The sequence below is a fragment of the Oncorhynchus mykiss genome, chromosome 17, assembly GCF_057628025.1.
Source record: "Oncorhynchus mykiss isolate SJ-2025 chromosome 17, ASM5762802v1, whole genome shotgun sequence".
NCBI lineage: Eukaryota > Metazoa > Chordata > Actinopteri > Salmoniformes > Salmonidae > Oncorhynchus > Oncorhynchus mykiss.
In genome coordinates, this window is record NC_143038.1 from 3,485,939 (window position 1) to 3,502,817 (window position 16,879).

A 16,879-nucleotide genomic window follows, 5' to 3' on the forward strand; every position below is an offset into this window, starting at 1 on the left:
GCTAGGGAAATTTAACACATTAGGAGAATATGCGTAACAGGTTAGAAGACCGAGGTTATAGGTTGGGAAAAGGGTTAGGGTTAGCAAAAATGCTCTCTTAACCTGCTAAGAAAATCACTTTGTATCGAAGTGCCATGAAAAGAGTGGGTATTCTGTCCTGTCCACACATCCACTTTATAACACAGTATAGTATGTAATCCTTATAACCATAGCCTGGCCTGGTGGTATTCACGTGACCGCGCGTCCACAGATCAACCTACGATCTGTGTGAAGCTAGCCACAATAGGGGAATTTCCGGTTTGCATTCAAAATAAATGTCCTCCATTGAAAGTTATTCAAAACAATGCAAATCGTTGATTCATGCCATATTTGGTCTAGATCATGCTAAACAAGGCCGGAATGTTGTTATATAATTTGTTTTTTAAATACAATAATTAGTTCATTTCACACCAAAAAGTTAAATTCAGTTGAAATCGCACTGTGGATGTATTCGACTTTAGAATTGCCCACAGTTAAAGTTCCCTAATAAGAGCAAAGTTGTGGGTGTCTGTGGGTGTCACCGAGTAGGCTGATACCCCATTTCAAGGGAGCACAATCTCTAGTTTAGGCTGTACAGTGCATATTAGTATGCCCCAAAGGCAATTATGTGGTCTAATACATCCACAGCGGGACTTATACGTTATATGTTTATTGACACAAATAATGCATTATTTAACTTCATTTTAAATTATGTAACAACATTATAACCTTGTTTAGCATTATCTAGTCCAAATATGGCATAATTACATTGTTTGAATCCGTTTACATGACTTTCCATGGGGAACCTTTATTTTGAAGGCCACTAAAATCCACTGTCGTGGCTAATCCTTATTGTGTCTAGCGTCATACAGGTCTACTTACGAACGGGGAAATAACGGGGAATTGGGAGTGAAAAAAGTACCGTTTTGGAATTACGACTTTGTGGAAAATATGGAGTTTCTCATAGGAAGCCCCTTCTCTTCTCCTGTTGGACAACGAATTGGTAAGTCGGGAGGAATATTGCAGAAAGATGTTCAAAGCGGAGCCATCAAGCTAATTATGCGTCGCTCGATCTGCAACGTTGAATGACATCGCAACTTAACTTTAGAAACTTGAAAATTGTATCTATCCAGCTAGGTATTTATTTATGTTCAAACGTTTAATACATTTTGTGAAAGTTACAGGGCTGTTTTGTTATAGAGGTTCAGACAGAAAAGTTGGAATTGCAGCTACTTTTATTTGCCAAGTACTATATACGAACGTTAATGTGAGTTTATGGCCGTTATCTGCCTTGAAAGATCTGTTCTCAAGCCAATAAAATACTAGAAGCAGTCTAAAGTACCCTTATCGCTCATGTGATTCGTAATTTGTGGGGACATGACAGCAATATTGACGAATCACTGATGCCAATGGGTGGGTTTAGGGGCATAGAATTTGTTGCTTAGTTCCTTATTCAAAACCTTGGCTCACAACCCGTTTAAAATAGGCTCCATTTCAAGACTGAAATTATTATCAGCCTATAACCAATGAACATTTCACAATTTATGCCCAAAGAATTTAAATCCTAGATATCTGGTTTCTTAACTGGCATAGCATTATTGCAGTCAAAGTTGGTCAACTTCCACATCATGTCTTGAAGGGTCTTTATGGCATACATAAACAGATTATGTAATTGATATCAACAAACTGTCTATATCAAATGCAGATCATGTTTTTAGGTCACAGGTGTTTTGATGGAGATGAGCTATGGAAAGTTATGTCTACTGTCCAGTCTAGTGAAAGTGTTGACATCCTTGGTGACCTTAAGTTCCTGACATCACACACACACAAACTCCTCTTCCTTCATTCACTTCGCCCTCTCTCTCACATGGCATATATGCTTAGACTACCCCGGAGGGAATGCGAACAGAAGCAGCTGACAGTCACATGAAATAGGGGGAGTGAGTGTGAGAGAGAGAGGCTTGCTTTGGCAATGTTAACATGTGTTTCCCATGCCAATAAAGCCCCTTGAATTGAATTGAATTGAATTGAATTGAATTGAATTGGGGAAGGTGTGGATGAGAGATTAAGAGGGAGATTAGCAGAGAATTACAATGACCAACTCAAGGGGCCACAGAGTGGAGTGCAAAGAGGATGAAATGGGAACAAACATTCCTCAATAAATGCCATTTAGCTGAGTTTAGATAATTTGCCGGATTGTAAATACTTTAAACTGAATCATTATTCAATTAAAATCAACCCTCAGTTGTTTATGACAATCACACGTAGGCCAATGCCTGCTGAATAGATTTTACAGTAGGCCTATGTTTACGGTCACTCATAGGCTAGATGCTATTCTATGTGTTCTCTTGATATCGAGCTATATTGATATGTATTGATAAGTATCAATAATGCTGGGGTATAAAATGTGACTTTGTAGTCTGCCTATCTGCATAATCATCCATGTTGTGTGTCTATCTGCATACAGTAGGCATGATTAATCATCCATGTTGTGTGTCTATCTGCATACAGTAGGCATGATTAATCATCCATGTTCTTTGTTGCCTCAGACAGTCATAATAAGAGTATAATATCATATTGTTTGTCGTCTCAGACAGTCATAATAAGAGTATATTGTCATATTGTTTATCGTCTCAGACAGTCATAATAAGAGTATAATATCTCCTGTTGATGTTGACAGAACGAGCCACCAGCGCCTCGCTGCATGCAGAGGACTGGGCCCTTAACATGGAGATATGTGATATCATCAACGAGACAGACGAAGGGTAACTATGGATGGCGTCACATAGGCCATTTTGTTTTCTATGGTGTTTTTATTGATGACTGTTTTGTACTGCGTCATTTTCGATGTCAAACAGTTAGCAATACTGTTAATATGATAACAATAAATACAGTCTTTCTGGGAATTAATGCTGGAAGTGCGTATGTGTGGTTTTCCTCCCTAGACCCAAAGATGCAGTCAGAGCCATAAAGAAGAGGATTGTTGGTAATAAGAGCTTCATGGAGATCATGTTGGCTTTGACAGTGAGTATTATTTCAGGTCTTTCTATTCCATTTTCTGAGGATTGGAGTTCTCTTGATGGGAATGTTGAATCATCTGGGTCTCTCACTGGGGATTGAAGAAAACAGGAACCGAGTGACTTCAGGGAGTGACTGAACTAAATGGGGTTATATACAGTACATGCTGCTCAGTGTGTTCCTTGCAGTGTGTGTATTCTCAGTCGTTCCTCCTGTATCTATCTTTAGGTTCTGGAGGCATGTGTAAAGAACTGTGGCCACCGGTTCCATGTTCTAGTGGCGTCCCAGGACTTTGTGGAGGGGGTTCTGGTCCGAGCCATCCTGCCCAAGAACAACCCTCCCACCACCCTGCACGACCGGGTGCTGAGCCTCATACAGGTGGGTTGCATCTCACAGGTAGAGTCTGAAATGGCATCCTTTTCCATATGTATATAGTGCACCACGTTTTGGGCTCTGGTGAATAGGGGGGCCATTTCTGACGATCCATTTGGATCATATACAGGCACTGTACAACTCCGCTGTTTATTGACTGTTGATTTAGCTTGGACATGATCCCACTATTGCAAGACTGTAGAGTCAATTGTTATAGGCTATGATGGGGTTAATGCCTTGATTTAATTATCACGTCAATCGTCTATGGTCATTCGTACATCATGTAAAGTCATTTATCAATTAGAGATGATGTAGAAATTGGTTGGAATGACAACATTCATTACAAACTCTGAGCTTAATGGTGGACAAATGCATGTTTTCTCTGTTCATTCATGAAGTCTCTTCTTTTGCTCCTCCCCTCTCAAATTCTATTCTACTCTCTGTCTGTCTGTCTTTGTCTCTATCGCTCTGTTTGTCTCTCAGGCGTGGGCCGATGCATTCCGTAGCTCTCCCTCTCTGGGAGGTGTGGTCTGTGTGTACGAGGATCTGAGGAGGCGGGGCCTGGAGTTCCCTATGACCGACCTGGACGCCCTCTCCCCCATCCACACCCCCCTCAGGGTAAGGCTCATAGAGATGCTATAATTTACTGGTGATTTGTTATGTAATCCTATGGTGAACTTTGACCTTCCATGTCTGTTATCTCTGGATAGATCACTATTTCTCTTACACACACACATCGCCTTCCCACAAAACATACTCTTTACTATGCTGAGGTTCCGATAGCTCAGTTGGTTGGAGCATGATGTTTGCATTTCTGCATGAGCCACATGTGTGCTGTTTTGGATCAGATGATGTGCTAATGGCTCTATTATTACGTGGCTCTCTTTCTGTTGTTTCCTAGAGCATTCCAGAGAACGACTCCTCTGTTACAGTGCCAGCTCCACCACCTCAGAGTCAGATTCCCCGTGGCCCTGCTGCCTCGTCCCCTACCCAGGCTGCACTGACTGCCGTGCCCCCACAACTCAGCGATGGACCCATCGCCATCTCTCCTGAACAGGTACTGAATAGATCATAAATGCATTACCCTTTTGATATTGTGGTAATACTCATGTACACACAGTGTGAGTAAATACTAGCTACAGTTAAACATTGGTTAACTGTGTTTAAAGTGTTGGTTCTGTTTAAGACCACTATTGACTTATCTCTTCAAATTGTTGTGAAACGTGCCGAGGGGAAACGTCTGTACGTACCATCGTGGTTAAAGTGGTAATGACGACGACTCTGTAGCCTCTATGATTCTTTGCCTCCTCTCCTCATGTCTTTCCCCAAAGCCTCATTTGAGAGAGCATTGACAAAGAGCCTAAGGATGCTACTGTTGATGACCTTTCAGGCCCAGAAGCTGAGAGTTGACCTGGCTCTGGTCAGGGGGAACCTGACTGTGATGACTGAGATGTTGAACCAGTTGACGCCTGGACAGAGCCAGCAGGAGGACTCGGAGCTACTGCAGGTCTGTCTGCATGTCTTTCTTCCTCCCCTGCCTCTCTACTCCCTCTCGCTCCATTTCTTCTTGCGGTCTCTTTCCCTGTTTATTGCCTTCATGTATTCAAATGTGCCACTGTCATGTATTCCAATTCAGTGTTATCAGGCAGTGAATCCTGGATGTCCTCTGACTCCCCCAATCTGCTGCACTCTCTTTTTCTCTCTCTCTCCCTTCTTCTCCCTCTAACCCCCCTCCCACCCAACCCCCTCTGTTTGTGTGAGCAGCAGTTGTACCAGGTGTGCAGGGAGATGCAGAGCCGTGTGGTGGAGCTGATCCCCAGGCTGCTGGACGAGGGCCTCATAGAGGAGCTGCTGGTCGTCAACGATGACTTACACAATGCCTTCATCCGCTACGACAGGTAGAATACTATTTTCAAATACCTGTGTTAAATGCATGGGATTGTATTTGAGTCAGAGAACTACTGTATATTAGTATTTTCAAATGCATGCCAATACTTTCTAAGTGTATTTCCAAACGCTGTACATTCCAATATTCAACTACTTGTCTTTTCAAATATCCAGGTACTTACTTCAAAATATCTTTGAAAATAAATGAAATACCCTAAATAGTATTTGAACCTAGGGCTGACACACACACATTCTCGGCTACTTGCAGTCAGAAAGACATTGAAAATGAGGCACATGTATTACAGAGTGTCCATGTTCTGAAGTCTGTACTTTCTCTTTTTCTCCCATGTTGTTTAGGTTTGACAGACTCAATAAGGCCCAGAGAACAGCTACAGAGCAGGTACAGTCATCTTTCACCTTTTTGTTTTTGTGTTTTACATCTAGTTCAGTAGGGCACAATGTTCAGACATAAATCTATTCTGCTGACCAGACGTGCCTCACTGACGTGTACAGTAAGCAGTCATTTCAGCTCTTTAATTGCAACGTTCAATACGATGCACCATCCTGAACACGACCCAATGTATCCTCTCCCTCTGCCCTATAGCAGACTCCTGCCAGGGCCAACCTCATTGACCTCAGCCCTGTGCCCCAGTCCCTCAGCCAACCAGCAACCACCTCCGCGGCCGCCAGCCAACCCGCATTCAGCGCTCCCTCCAATCAGAGGCAGGCAGCCAACCACAGTGAGTGGCATCTGTTTTGCATTAAAACTCAAGGCCGGTCGGACTCCATTTCTTAGTCTTAATCTCTCAGACCCTAGATCAGCACTCCTACTCTGAGGCCGTGGTCATTGAATAAGAGAAGGTGATGTTGGTGTCTGTCTCACAGCCTGTCTCTGTGCGTCAGGTGCACCAGAGGAGGATGAGTTTGACATGTTTGCCCAGACCAGGGGCAGCTCTCTGGCCGATCAGAGGAAGAGGTGAGACACCTTCACTGTGGCGATGTAGAGTGTTCTATCAGTATACAAATATCAAAACACACCGAAGAAATGTACACCAAAGACGACTGTTATACATATTATGGTATGTAGTCCACAGGAGGTTGGTAGGCACCTTAATTGGGGAGAATGACTGGAGCGGAATGGTAACAAACACAACAAACGCTTGGTTTCCATGGTTTCCATGTGTTTGGTGCCATTCCATTCGCTCCGTTCCAGCCTTTATTATAAGCCGTCCTCCCCTCAGCAGCCTCCACTGATGTAGTCTTGTGTGTGTCCAGTATGCGGTACGAAGACCCAGGAGCAGTGGAAGGACTGGCTGGAGCCCTGGACACCAGGTTACAGGTCACTGGAGCGGTAATGTTTCTCATTCATTATCTACGGTCAACATAGCATATCTTACGGAAAGCACCGGGTAGGATCTAAAAATACTGACTTAAAGGCCTTCAATTTACTGTTGATTTACATTCTGAATCATACTGTTATTGCCAGCAATAAGGGTGTAACTTTCCGGAAGGGACTGTTTCGATGCAGACAACAGCAATGAGCCAATGTCCAACACACAGTCCCAGTTATATAACAGTTCAGGAGCGACTCTATTAGCGGTGATGCAGAAATGGGTTTGAATGAAAACATGCATTCACACACTGAGGCCCTGAGGACTAGACCCCGCTAGAAACATCTGCCTTGTGCCGTTCTACTAAGACTCAAACCTCCCTCTTTCCTTTCTACCCTTCTTTTTGTTCTGTTTCTCTCCCTCCCCCTCAGATTCCTTCGTCTAAGCCTGGCTCTAAGAACTCCATCCTGGGAGACATTGACAGATGTCTGTCTGCGGACACAGAAACGGTAAGACGGTGACCTCTTAATGTGGTGTGTTTTCTTGACGTTTCAACAAACATGAATGGGTTGCTATGTGTACTTGTTTCATGTTACAGCAACCAGAGGCTGGGGACAGGGAAGGGCTGACCAGTGAGGGTAAGTCTTTTTTTCCTTCCCTTTTTAACCATCGTCATTGCCAATATCCTATTTCAGCCTGTGCCAGTAGAAATCAGTGTTGCAAAATACCCACACCATTAACTCTCTCTCTCCTTCTCCCTCTCAGAGTTTGACAAGTTTCTGGAGGAAAGGGCGAAGGTGGCCGACCACATTCCCTCAACACACAGCCTGCCCCCCGTCTCGTCCAGGCCCCCGCCACAATCCGCCCGGCCACAGGAGAGCTCCCATGACCAGCTTTTCTCACTCTGAGAGAACAGCGCACGCGCAGCAGAGGTGGACTCACAGGTGGACACGTAGTCCTAGCCAACACATAGGATGAATACACACAGTGCCTTGCTACCTCTTTAATCATAGTGTTTCTACTATAAAATGAAGATGTTTTTCAGTCTTCACTTTGTGCTGTTGCTGTAGTTAAAGTCTAGGACATGATGACAATCGGTTATGTTGTGGTGGCACTTTACCTTATCAATGTGTATATATATATATATATATATCACCTGAGTATGCGTGCTTGGTTACACACACACTGCGTGGTGGTATTTTTTTTTATTGAATCTTTATTTAGCTAGGCAAGTCAGTTAAGAACAAATTCTTATTTTCAATGACGGCCTACACCGGCCTAACCCGGATACAGTCTGGATTCTAACCAGGGTGTCTAGAGACGCCTCTAGTGCTGAGATGCAGTGCCTTAGACAGCTGCACCACTCGGGAGCCCCCACTCTGGTATCACATCATTCAAAAGCCTATACACTGAGGGTACAAAACATGGGCATGGACTCTTCAAGGTGTTGAAAGCATTCAACAGGGATGCTGGCCCATGTTGACTCCAATGCTTCCCACAGTTGTGTCAAGTTGGGTGGTGGACCATTGATACACACAGGAAACTGTTGAGCATGAAAAACCCAACAGTGTTGCAGTTCTTGACATACTCAAACCGATGCGCCTGGCACCTACTACCATACCCCATTCAAAGGCAATTAAATATTGTGTCTTGTCCATACATCCTCTGAATGGCACACAAACACAATCCATGTCTCAGTTGTCTCAAGGCTTAAAAACCCTTCTTTAACCTGTCTCCTCCCCTTCATCTACACTGATTTAAAGTGGATTTAACAAGTGACCTCAATAAGGGATCATAGCTTAGAGCCCATGGAAAGAGCAGGTGTTCTTAATGTTTTGTACACTCGGCACAGACTTGTAAATATACACTATGTAGATTTCCTGAATACTGAGACCAGTTGAATCAATGCAGAAAGCAATATTAATAGAGATTCACACTTAATTCTACTTCTGACGTTTGATAGTTCATATACTGCACTATGTGAACTGTATAATATATATATGAAGCCTAGTATTATGAATGAAAATAAAATATTGATATTTGAAAACGATAGTACAGTATTATTATTTATTATAGTGAAACCTGTTGTTGTGGCTTTGACCATGAAGAGGTGATTCCAGTAACCGTAAATGAAAGGGGCTCTTGTCCTGACGAACATATTTGGTCTGGGCTGCCAGTTTGTTATGTTTCAGTCTCTGAGACTCAGGGTGAGCCACACGCTGCAGATACTAGTTATGTTTGACGTAGCGGGAACTTGTGTGATTATGACCTCTCCTGACCACAGGGTTTCCCTCCTGTTCCTAGTAGCCTACTGGAGCTACATACATGGGATGGTATGAGGAATTATCAACTGTTTCCAGTACTGTAAGGCCGTTGTGATAAAATGAAGGTCAACAACTCACGCCTTTCCACCACGCTTCTCACCACTGCAAACCATTCCCACTCTAGCGTTGTCTCTCTCCTTTCCTGCCTGTGGTGTTTCAGCACGAGGTCTTTGACTGAGTGATCATACCAGAGAGAGAGACGGTGTGGACAGTATCGCCTGTTCCAGCCATAGCTGATAAAATCCCTGTTGTTCAGGTGATAAGAGAGACTCCTCCCAGATCCTACTTTATTGACATCAGCTCTATTTGTGTATTATTGTGTCCTTGTTCAAGGATGTGTGCACTGACACACTGACTGTATGGGTTTGTGAAGACTCCAAAACAACCATGTATTATGAGAGGAAGAAGGAGAAACTACATTAGACTTGCCAGAGCTAGTGGAGAGGAGCCAGTGAAGTGGGACAGTCCTTTGTACCTATTGAGTCAATGCCCTAGGCCTACTACAACTGTGATTGACTTCACTTTAGACATCCATTGTTTGGAAAATGGATGTATTGATAAATTGGTTAAGGAGCGTTTTACTGTGCTGGACATATCTGGTTGTCTTTCTCACCAGCGCAACTTCAATGATTCCCAACCAGGAGCAGGTGCGCAGTGAAACCCCTATGGGCCAAAAGGACACAGATTTCGATGATGTATCCTTTCTACGGACCAGATCAAGTCGTTTCGTATCTTCCTCGCAGCTGATTCGGCCATATTCACTCTCGATGAATGAGGAGGATTACCATTACGCTCCGAAACCCAAACACCTGCGGCACAACCGGCTCCTGCGTATTTTGGGATCGTCTTTTGATCCGTTCTGGATGTCCATAGAACGCCCAGCCGAAGCAAGGGTCGACACCGATGCGTCTCGTGGTGACCCGCCCGCTCCTCCCGCTTTATCAAACTACACCACCATCGAGGGGTTCAACTTCGACGCGTCTCCAGAGCTGACCGAGGGTGCAGCGCGCTACCAACGAAAACTACAAAACGACGCAGAGGATTTGGACTTGAGTGAACTTCCTGCAGACGTTGCCAGCACTCTGCGTGATTGGCTGGTCCGCTCGGCCACCTGTGGAATGCGCTACCAGTGGGTCAAATTAGCTCCAGTGTTCTGGCCCCGCTGGTTACGCCACACCGATTGCGAAAAATCTGGTGGCTCGCGGAGTTGCTCTTTCCCCAGCGGGATGGCATGCCGGCAGGCCCAAACCACACAGATAAAGATACTCGCCTGGCACTGCTGGAGCAGCGAAGAGAGGCGGGGATGGGTTAAGAGAGATGGCCGGGATCGACAGGGGGATTGTGGTGGTAGGGACAGGTGTTGCAGGCAGGAAGTGTTTGTGGAGGCAGGTACCTTATCCTGTGGTTACAGCGTGTAAATGTTCATGCAAATAGTTTTATTTGATCACTGTTAATCACGAACATGTAACCTATTTGGGGTTGGCCTACATTCAGGAGAGAATTTATTTGAACATCTGATTGTCAATGTAGGCTTACGACAATTTGTTTTGCAATTGATTATCAAGTATTGTTTGTCCAGCCTTAAATAAATATACCTGCATACAATTAATTCACTTGGGTTTCGTAATCAACTTGTTTTCATTAGTATGAAATGAAGCTATTGGACGAAAATTGAATAAACTGAATGTTTCCAACCAATGTGTTTTAATGTGGGTTTTTTTGGTGGACATTTTCATTTTTGATTAGATTTCACATTTTGTAGCGTTTTTCTATGTCTGTTACACAGGATAGCCTACTGTGACGGAAAGAGATGAAAATTACAACGCTGTCCTTCAGCACTGAATTTTTATTTATTGTCAACGCGCGCCATCTAGTGGTAATGTCATAACACAAACGGGTCAATGTCGATTATTGCGTAAATTAGTGGACTCTAATTTTGAGTTTCAAATACATTTTACATTGACTGCTATTTACACCGCTTGTGTTGCTTGTATTTCTCGATGTATAGGTCTTATTTGTGATTGGGCCGTTTTCAGCCCAGTTATTGCCAGGCGAGAAAGCTTGTGTAACTGTTTTTACTGGTCTCCTGGTTACACCTTGGATGAAATATGGATGATTCTTCATCCATCCAAGGGTATTCTTGGGTAGTGTTACCTTGATTAGTATTGAATTAATGCTGCTACAGTAGCCAGCTACATCCATGTGTTCAAATGAATTGCCTGTTAGCTCTCTGCTCACTGGTTCCAGAGCGAATGATGTTTTACAGAGAAAGCTCATCAGAGAGTTCCTGACTCTTCAGGAGCAAGGCATACTTTGGCATACTGCCAAACTACATCACTGTCAATCACATGAGAAAGCCTTCCTGAAGAAGTGAGCGAAACCTCAAGTTTCACCGACTCCAGTACAGTATGATGCACACATATATAGACAGATGGATAGATAGGCCCACAGGGATAGACATCGAAACATAAGAGTGATTGATACAAGTTGTATGTCTTGTGTATAAATGGCAGAATGGAGAGACATCCACGTCATTGAGCTGTTGAGTAGATACTGTATATAGATAAAGCTGTGATAGTCTGAACAAAATTACAATTTCAACTACGCTGAACAAAAATAGAAATGCAACATGTAAAGTGTTGGTTCCATATTTCATGAGCTGAAATAAATATCCCTGACATTTTTAATACGCACGCACAAAAAGCTTATTTCTCAAATGTTGTGCACACATTTGTTAGTGAAAATTTCTCCTTTTCCGAGCTCTGTTTGTTCACAGGAACCAGAATCCCTCTCAATGGAGGGCGATGATGGAGGTGGGAAAGGGGAGAAGAACAAGTTCTGCAGGCTGTAAAATAAAAACAGCAATGGAGAAACAGATGGAGGATTGTGAAAAGTATTGTCTCAGGTGCGGAATTGTGTCTGTCATAGTCTGATACAGTACATGCTTCATGTGTCTTTGTTTTACTGTTCTGCCTAAGTTATGTTTTCATGTTATGATTGTTAATATTAACACACTAGCTGACAATATGTTCAAACATTTGATAGAATATAAAATCGGATTTAAAAAGATTACTTTCTAGATAACGCTTGTCATAATTCTCAAATGAGTCAAATGCATCAGCCTTTGTAGGTCAAGAATAGGCCTACATACAAACTCAATGGGTCATTAGTTGAGTTATTCTACCTTGAAATATATGTCTATATTTGGCTCTGCTTCTTCATATACGTGAAACTCAAGGTCAAAGCTCTTAGGTGTTCTCTATTGACCTGGAACCATATCTCAACAGTAGAGGAAGTGTGTGTTATCCGGTTTGCTCTGTATGTTGCAGAGGAAAACCACATCACGTGGGCAGAGTACTCACTCAGGAAATAACTCGATCTGTAACTGCATCTAAAATAGGAAGAGGTAGCAGTGTTGCCGTGCAATAATTTATCTTCTGTTTCGTCTACATCTGTTCGTTCATTCTAATATGATGTCAACATGATTAATTTGTATCAAAATGTCACAATTATTCACATTATTTCCATTTTTTTATCAACTGTTTCAAAATAAATCTTATTATTAACTGTTTTAACAATTATTTTCTGATTTAAAAAAAAAACATTTCACGTTGGCCTATATGTTATTGTCCCCTTTTGGGGCATAGATGGATAACATCACTTTAATTTAGCTTTACAATGCTTTATTTGTCCTTACATTATATTTTACATAATATAGTGTTGCCTGTCATTTTTATGTACACGCCTACTCTGCTACTAGACTAAAGTCCATCATGTGTCTTTTGACAGAGCATAAACCACCTGTTAACTTTTCAGGAAGTGTTAACGTGCACGTCTGTCTGCTTCTGCCATGTTGTGCTGTTAGCTATTGGAAACGGATAATTATCAAAATAATATAAATGTAAGTAAAACATAATTATTTTACCAGACACAGTTGATTTAAGATGCATGTGTAATCACTATCAAATGTAATCTCTATCACCTGGGATTCCTGTGTTACTGGTTCCTTCGCTTCCTTGTTCGTACGTACACACTGTACGTTTATGAACAATGAAATCATATCGCTGTCTTTATTCATTATGTAACTCATTCTAAGCTAGTCTATAACGTGGAAGAGGATGATGACAGAGGCATAGTAAAATTCCATAAATTGTGTATGATTGTGAATGGTATGGGACACTTTAAGTGTATAAACCATGGTGATCTAATTTAACCTGCGTCAATGTGTTTCAATGCGAGGCAGCTAAAGAACAGCGCGTGAGAGGTAACCTCTGAGAGACGACATAAAAACAAAGTCACTCACCTGTGCAATGGCGAGTGAACGCTCCCCAAATGTTTATGGTAAGTAAATTCCAGTTCAGCCTATTACTTTTCGATAATTCCTTCCTTTCCACAGCGTGTGTTTTGAAACACATTGTGTAAGTTAAGACTATGTGCTGAGCTTGTGTCTGATTATTACCCTCTAATGCAGGGGGTCCTCCTCCCCAGTCCGATCTTAGACTCCTGCTGCTTGGGAGAGTAGGAGCTGGGAAGAGTACAGTAGCCAAAACCATCCTGGGCAGAGAGAACTTCCGGAGTGAAGGAGGCATGTGTGTGAAGAAGCAGGGTGAGGTGGCTGGAAGGACCGTCACCGTGGTGGACACCCCGGGCTGGGACACTGTGAAATACACGTCCACACATATCAAACAAGAAATTAAGAATAGTGTGACCCTATGTCCTCCAGGACCCCATGCTCTTCTTCTGGTGGTGCCCATAGGCGACCCACTCTCCTCCGCAGAAAGAAAGGCGATTCGGTATCACATGGAGTTATTGTCAGTTAGGGCATGGAAGTTTACCATGGTATTGTTTGTCAGTGAGGCTGAGGAGAAATGCACATCCATTGCACAGAATCAGATGATCGACAGAGCAAAAAGTATTCTAGCGAAATGTGGAGACAGACACCATCTCCTTGAGTGTGGGAATTCTCTTCCCCAGATTTCTGAGCTCCTGATGAAGATAGACACCATGGTAGCAGAAAACTGTGAAGAATTCTTAATCCCCCAAGTATACTATGAACTGATGGAGACCATGCCAAGGGAAGTGACCGAGCTGAGAAGGATGTATGAAGACCGAGAGGACAGACTGAAACAGAAATACAAAACAGAGTTGAGGGAAAAGGAAGAAGAGCTGAAGAAGTATAGAGAAGAAGAGAAGCCTAAAGAAAGGTTGATGAAGAGGACAAGTAGCAGTCAACTACTTCCCCCCAGTAGTAAGTATGATAAGTTTAAAATTGCTTCTAAAGTTAATTTCCACTCTGACATTTCAGACTAGATTTGCCCTAACGAAAAATGTATCAACCACTACAGAACTGTCCTTAAAAAATAATCCACATAATAATTCACATTTCCTATTGCTGCAGGTTTATTTTCCTGCTGAAGCAAACTGGCTCAAATTAAGATCCTACATCTGTAACGGTGATCTGATTCATGAACTGTCTCTGTGTGTGTGTTTATTCTTTGAAGTAAGCACAGAGAAGCAGGACGGGTCGGTAATGGCTGACCATCAGAAGGTGGACCTACAGGCCGTCAAGCAAGGATACAGGGAAGAGGCCTTGTCTGTGGTGGGCCACTACGTCAAACCACTAATAGTGATTATGACTGCTGTAGTGGGGGCACTCATGGGAGCAGTTGCAGGTGCAGAACATGGAACACTTGGCGCATGTATTGGGATTCCTATAGGCATTATTTTGGCTGTTCTTGTGAGTTATGCTGTCCGTGGAGCCGCCACAGCAGCAAGGGATATTTCCATCGCAGTCAAAGCCGAGGAAAATGAAAGCCAGAGGAGAGAAGAGCGAGCAGGCTTCTTCTTAGATTCTCCAAAATCTAAAAGATTTGATAAGGATCAGTGACACACTTTTGAATGTCAACACTTTTCTATTGCTACAGTGTGTAGTGTATGGACTGTGCTGTATGGACTCTCATGGTTCACCTGACTTGACTGGCTGACCCCAGTGAAGAGACAGGACAGACTGCCCAGCAAACCGGGAACATACCCAGAACATAAGAAAGGGTTTTTATACGAAATTAGGACGTTCTCCTAACATTCACAAAAACGCACACCATCTGTAACAACCACCTTTCCCCAACCTTTCCCCAAACATTCTCGTAATGTTTCCTGGTAATGTAATAACACAATGTACCAGCAATGCTTTTTGAACATGCTGCAACAAAATGTATGCGCAACGTTCTGGGAACGTTCTTGCAACATCAGGCGAATGTTTTATACAAACGTTGTATAATCATCAGCACAACTGGACTCTCTCAAATCTCTCTGTCTTTGTCTGTGTAACTTATGGTTGTTGTTGAGAGGTTTTTATTATTGTGTGGGGGTGAATGTCTGCATCCTTTGTGACCTGATGGATTGTGTTGATCTGAGTCCTACTATACTATTATCTGGTGTAGTCAGGTTGTCCAGTAGCTGTAGATATATATTTACTCTGACAGCCGCAGAAGAGAAGGATGATAGCAGACTTGAGAACTTCGGAAGACATGAATCATATTCTTCTCAGCTTTTTAAAGGATCACTGTTCAAGGATTTCACAGAGACACATTTAACATACAGCACAGTAGGCTTGAGCACGAATGCACATATTTCAGTGAATTAAATAAACAAATGTGAGATGCCATATACTCTGTTGCAATAAAACAAAAAGTCATAGATTGTGATACAAGGATGAATTCAAAACGGTTCTGTTTTCATATTGTACTTTATTTCAAAACTGTTTCACCACAGAATTTCCTCTGTTGACCCACAGTTTTCTCATACTTGATCACTCAAAAGTCTGCACTGAGGCGCTCACTAAACCAACCTTTTACAGCGCACCTCACCCTGGTACCCAGCTAACTAGGGGATTTTTGCACTGAACATTCTATTCTATATTTAATTCATGTTTAACATGATTTATTGAGCTATGTTTTCTTTTTTATTTCTGATATAAAAAAAAACACAAAGGCTTGTATAGAAGCCTATGTGTCTTTGTTTGAATGTTTCCTCTAAATTAAATGTTTTCATATTATGATTGTTTAAATTAACACATTCGCTGACAATATGTTACAGACGTGTTATATGTTATATGTACACCCTCTATTCGAATACGTATGAAATGCACACTTATATTTGGTAACAGTTACTTATTTTCCCATCGACCCCCAACCCCATTCGATGCGTTGTGGGTGGAGCTATGTCTACATAAGGGTGTTAATAAATAACTCACAAAAGCTCTGACGTCGGCCGCGAGGCCGTTATGTAAAGCTTATTAATTAAAGAGTAGTGATACAAGCAAGAGCATTATGCGGGGTTTCTTCTTTTTTTCTCATCTGACAATATGTTTTAAAAAATGATATACATAATCCGATTTTTTGTTAAATATACTCTAACCAAAAATGTAGCAGAAGACATGCGCAGCTTGCACCTCACATTGCGCTGCAACATCATTCTTGATCTTGAACTTCTGTTGGTCAAACTATTATTCAAATTCATGCTCAAACCTGTATGATAATCCCAAATAAATCTTTGGCACCTGCACGAATCGAAAGGTGAAATATCGAGCACAGGATTATAGGGCACTGGTGTAATGAGGACAAAATAAAGAAACATGGCACGCAAGGAAGAGGCTGACAGCAGGCCATAAACAGCAACCACTGGTAAGAAGATATAAAGGGGGTGAAATTAGATTGAAACATGGCTGAGTCTGGGGGTCATAGTGGGGGGGTCGAAACAGCTGAGTCTAGGGGTCATAGTGGGGGGTCAAAACATGGTGGAGTCTGGGGGTCATAGTGGGGGGTCAAAACATGGTGGAGTCTGGGGGTCATAGTGGGGGGTCAAAACATGGCGAAGTCTGGGTGTCAGAGTGGGGGGTCAAAACATGGTGGAGTCTGGGGGTCAGAGTGG

At 42.6% G+C, this 16,879-nt stretch overlaps 3 protein-coding genes across 5 annotated transcripts; all 3 read left to right on the forward strand.

Annotated features, from left to right (window-relative positions):
- The first annotated feature begins 828 nt into the window (after positions 1-828).
- Positions 829-8,673, forward strand: LOC110493504 (target of Myb1 membrane trafficking protein). 2 transcript variants are annotated; one of them, XM_021567817.3, is made up of 15 exons: positions 829-1,021; positions 2,699-2,783; positions 2,964-3,042; positions 3,265-3,414; positions 3,892-4,026; positions 4,310-4,465; positions 4,799-4,915; positions 5,173-5,306; positions 5,653-5,695; positions 5,900-6,035; positions 6,199-6,271; positions 6,571-6,646; positions 7,058-7,135; positions 7,225-7,264; positions 7,392-8,673. In XM_021567817.3, exons 1-15 carry the CDS (start codon positions 970-972, stop codon positions 7,532-7,534), a joined length of 1,497 nt encoding a protein of 498 aa, XP_021423492.2. In that variant the 5' UTR covers positions 829-969; the 3' UTR covers positions 7,535-8,673. The 2 variants fall into 2 exon arrangements, with proteins under 2 accessions (XP_021423492.2, XP_090060658.1); XM_090204532.1 differs by having other exon boundaries at positions 851-1,021; positions 5,903-6,035.
- An 822-nt stretch (positions 8,674-9,495) lies between these two features.
- LOC118940361 (noggin-2) lies at positions 9,496-10,648 on the forward strand. The gene is given in 2 exon segments (XM_036949390.2): positions 9,496-10,244; positions 10,246-10,648. Coding segments are annotated over 2 exon segments (888 nt in total). The 3' UTR covers positions 10,385-10,648.
- Positions 10,649-11,284: 636 nt separating this feature from the next.
- Positions 11,285-16,271, forward strand: LOC110493503 (GTPase IMAP family member 9). Of its 2 annotated transcripts, none has more exons than XM_021567808.3 (4): positions 11,285-12,851; positions 13,194-13,291; positions 13,422-14,198; positions 14,452-16,271. In XM_021567808.3, exons 2-4 carry the CDS (start codon positions 13,261-13,263, stop codon positions 14,835-14,837), a joined length of 1,194 nt encoding a protein of 397 aa, XP_021423483.2. In that variant the 5' UTR covers positions 11,285-12,851; positions 13,194-13,260; the 3' UTR covers positions 14,838-16,271. The 2 variants fall into 2 exon arrangements, with proteins under 2 accessions (XP_021423483.2, XP_021423486.2); XM_021567811.3 differs by having other exon boundaries at positions 12,577-12,851; positions 13,190-13,291.
- Positions 16,272-16,879: the final 608 nt, after the last annotated feature.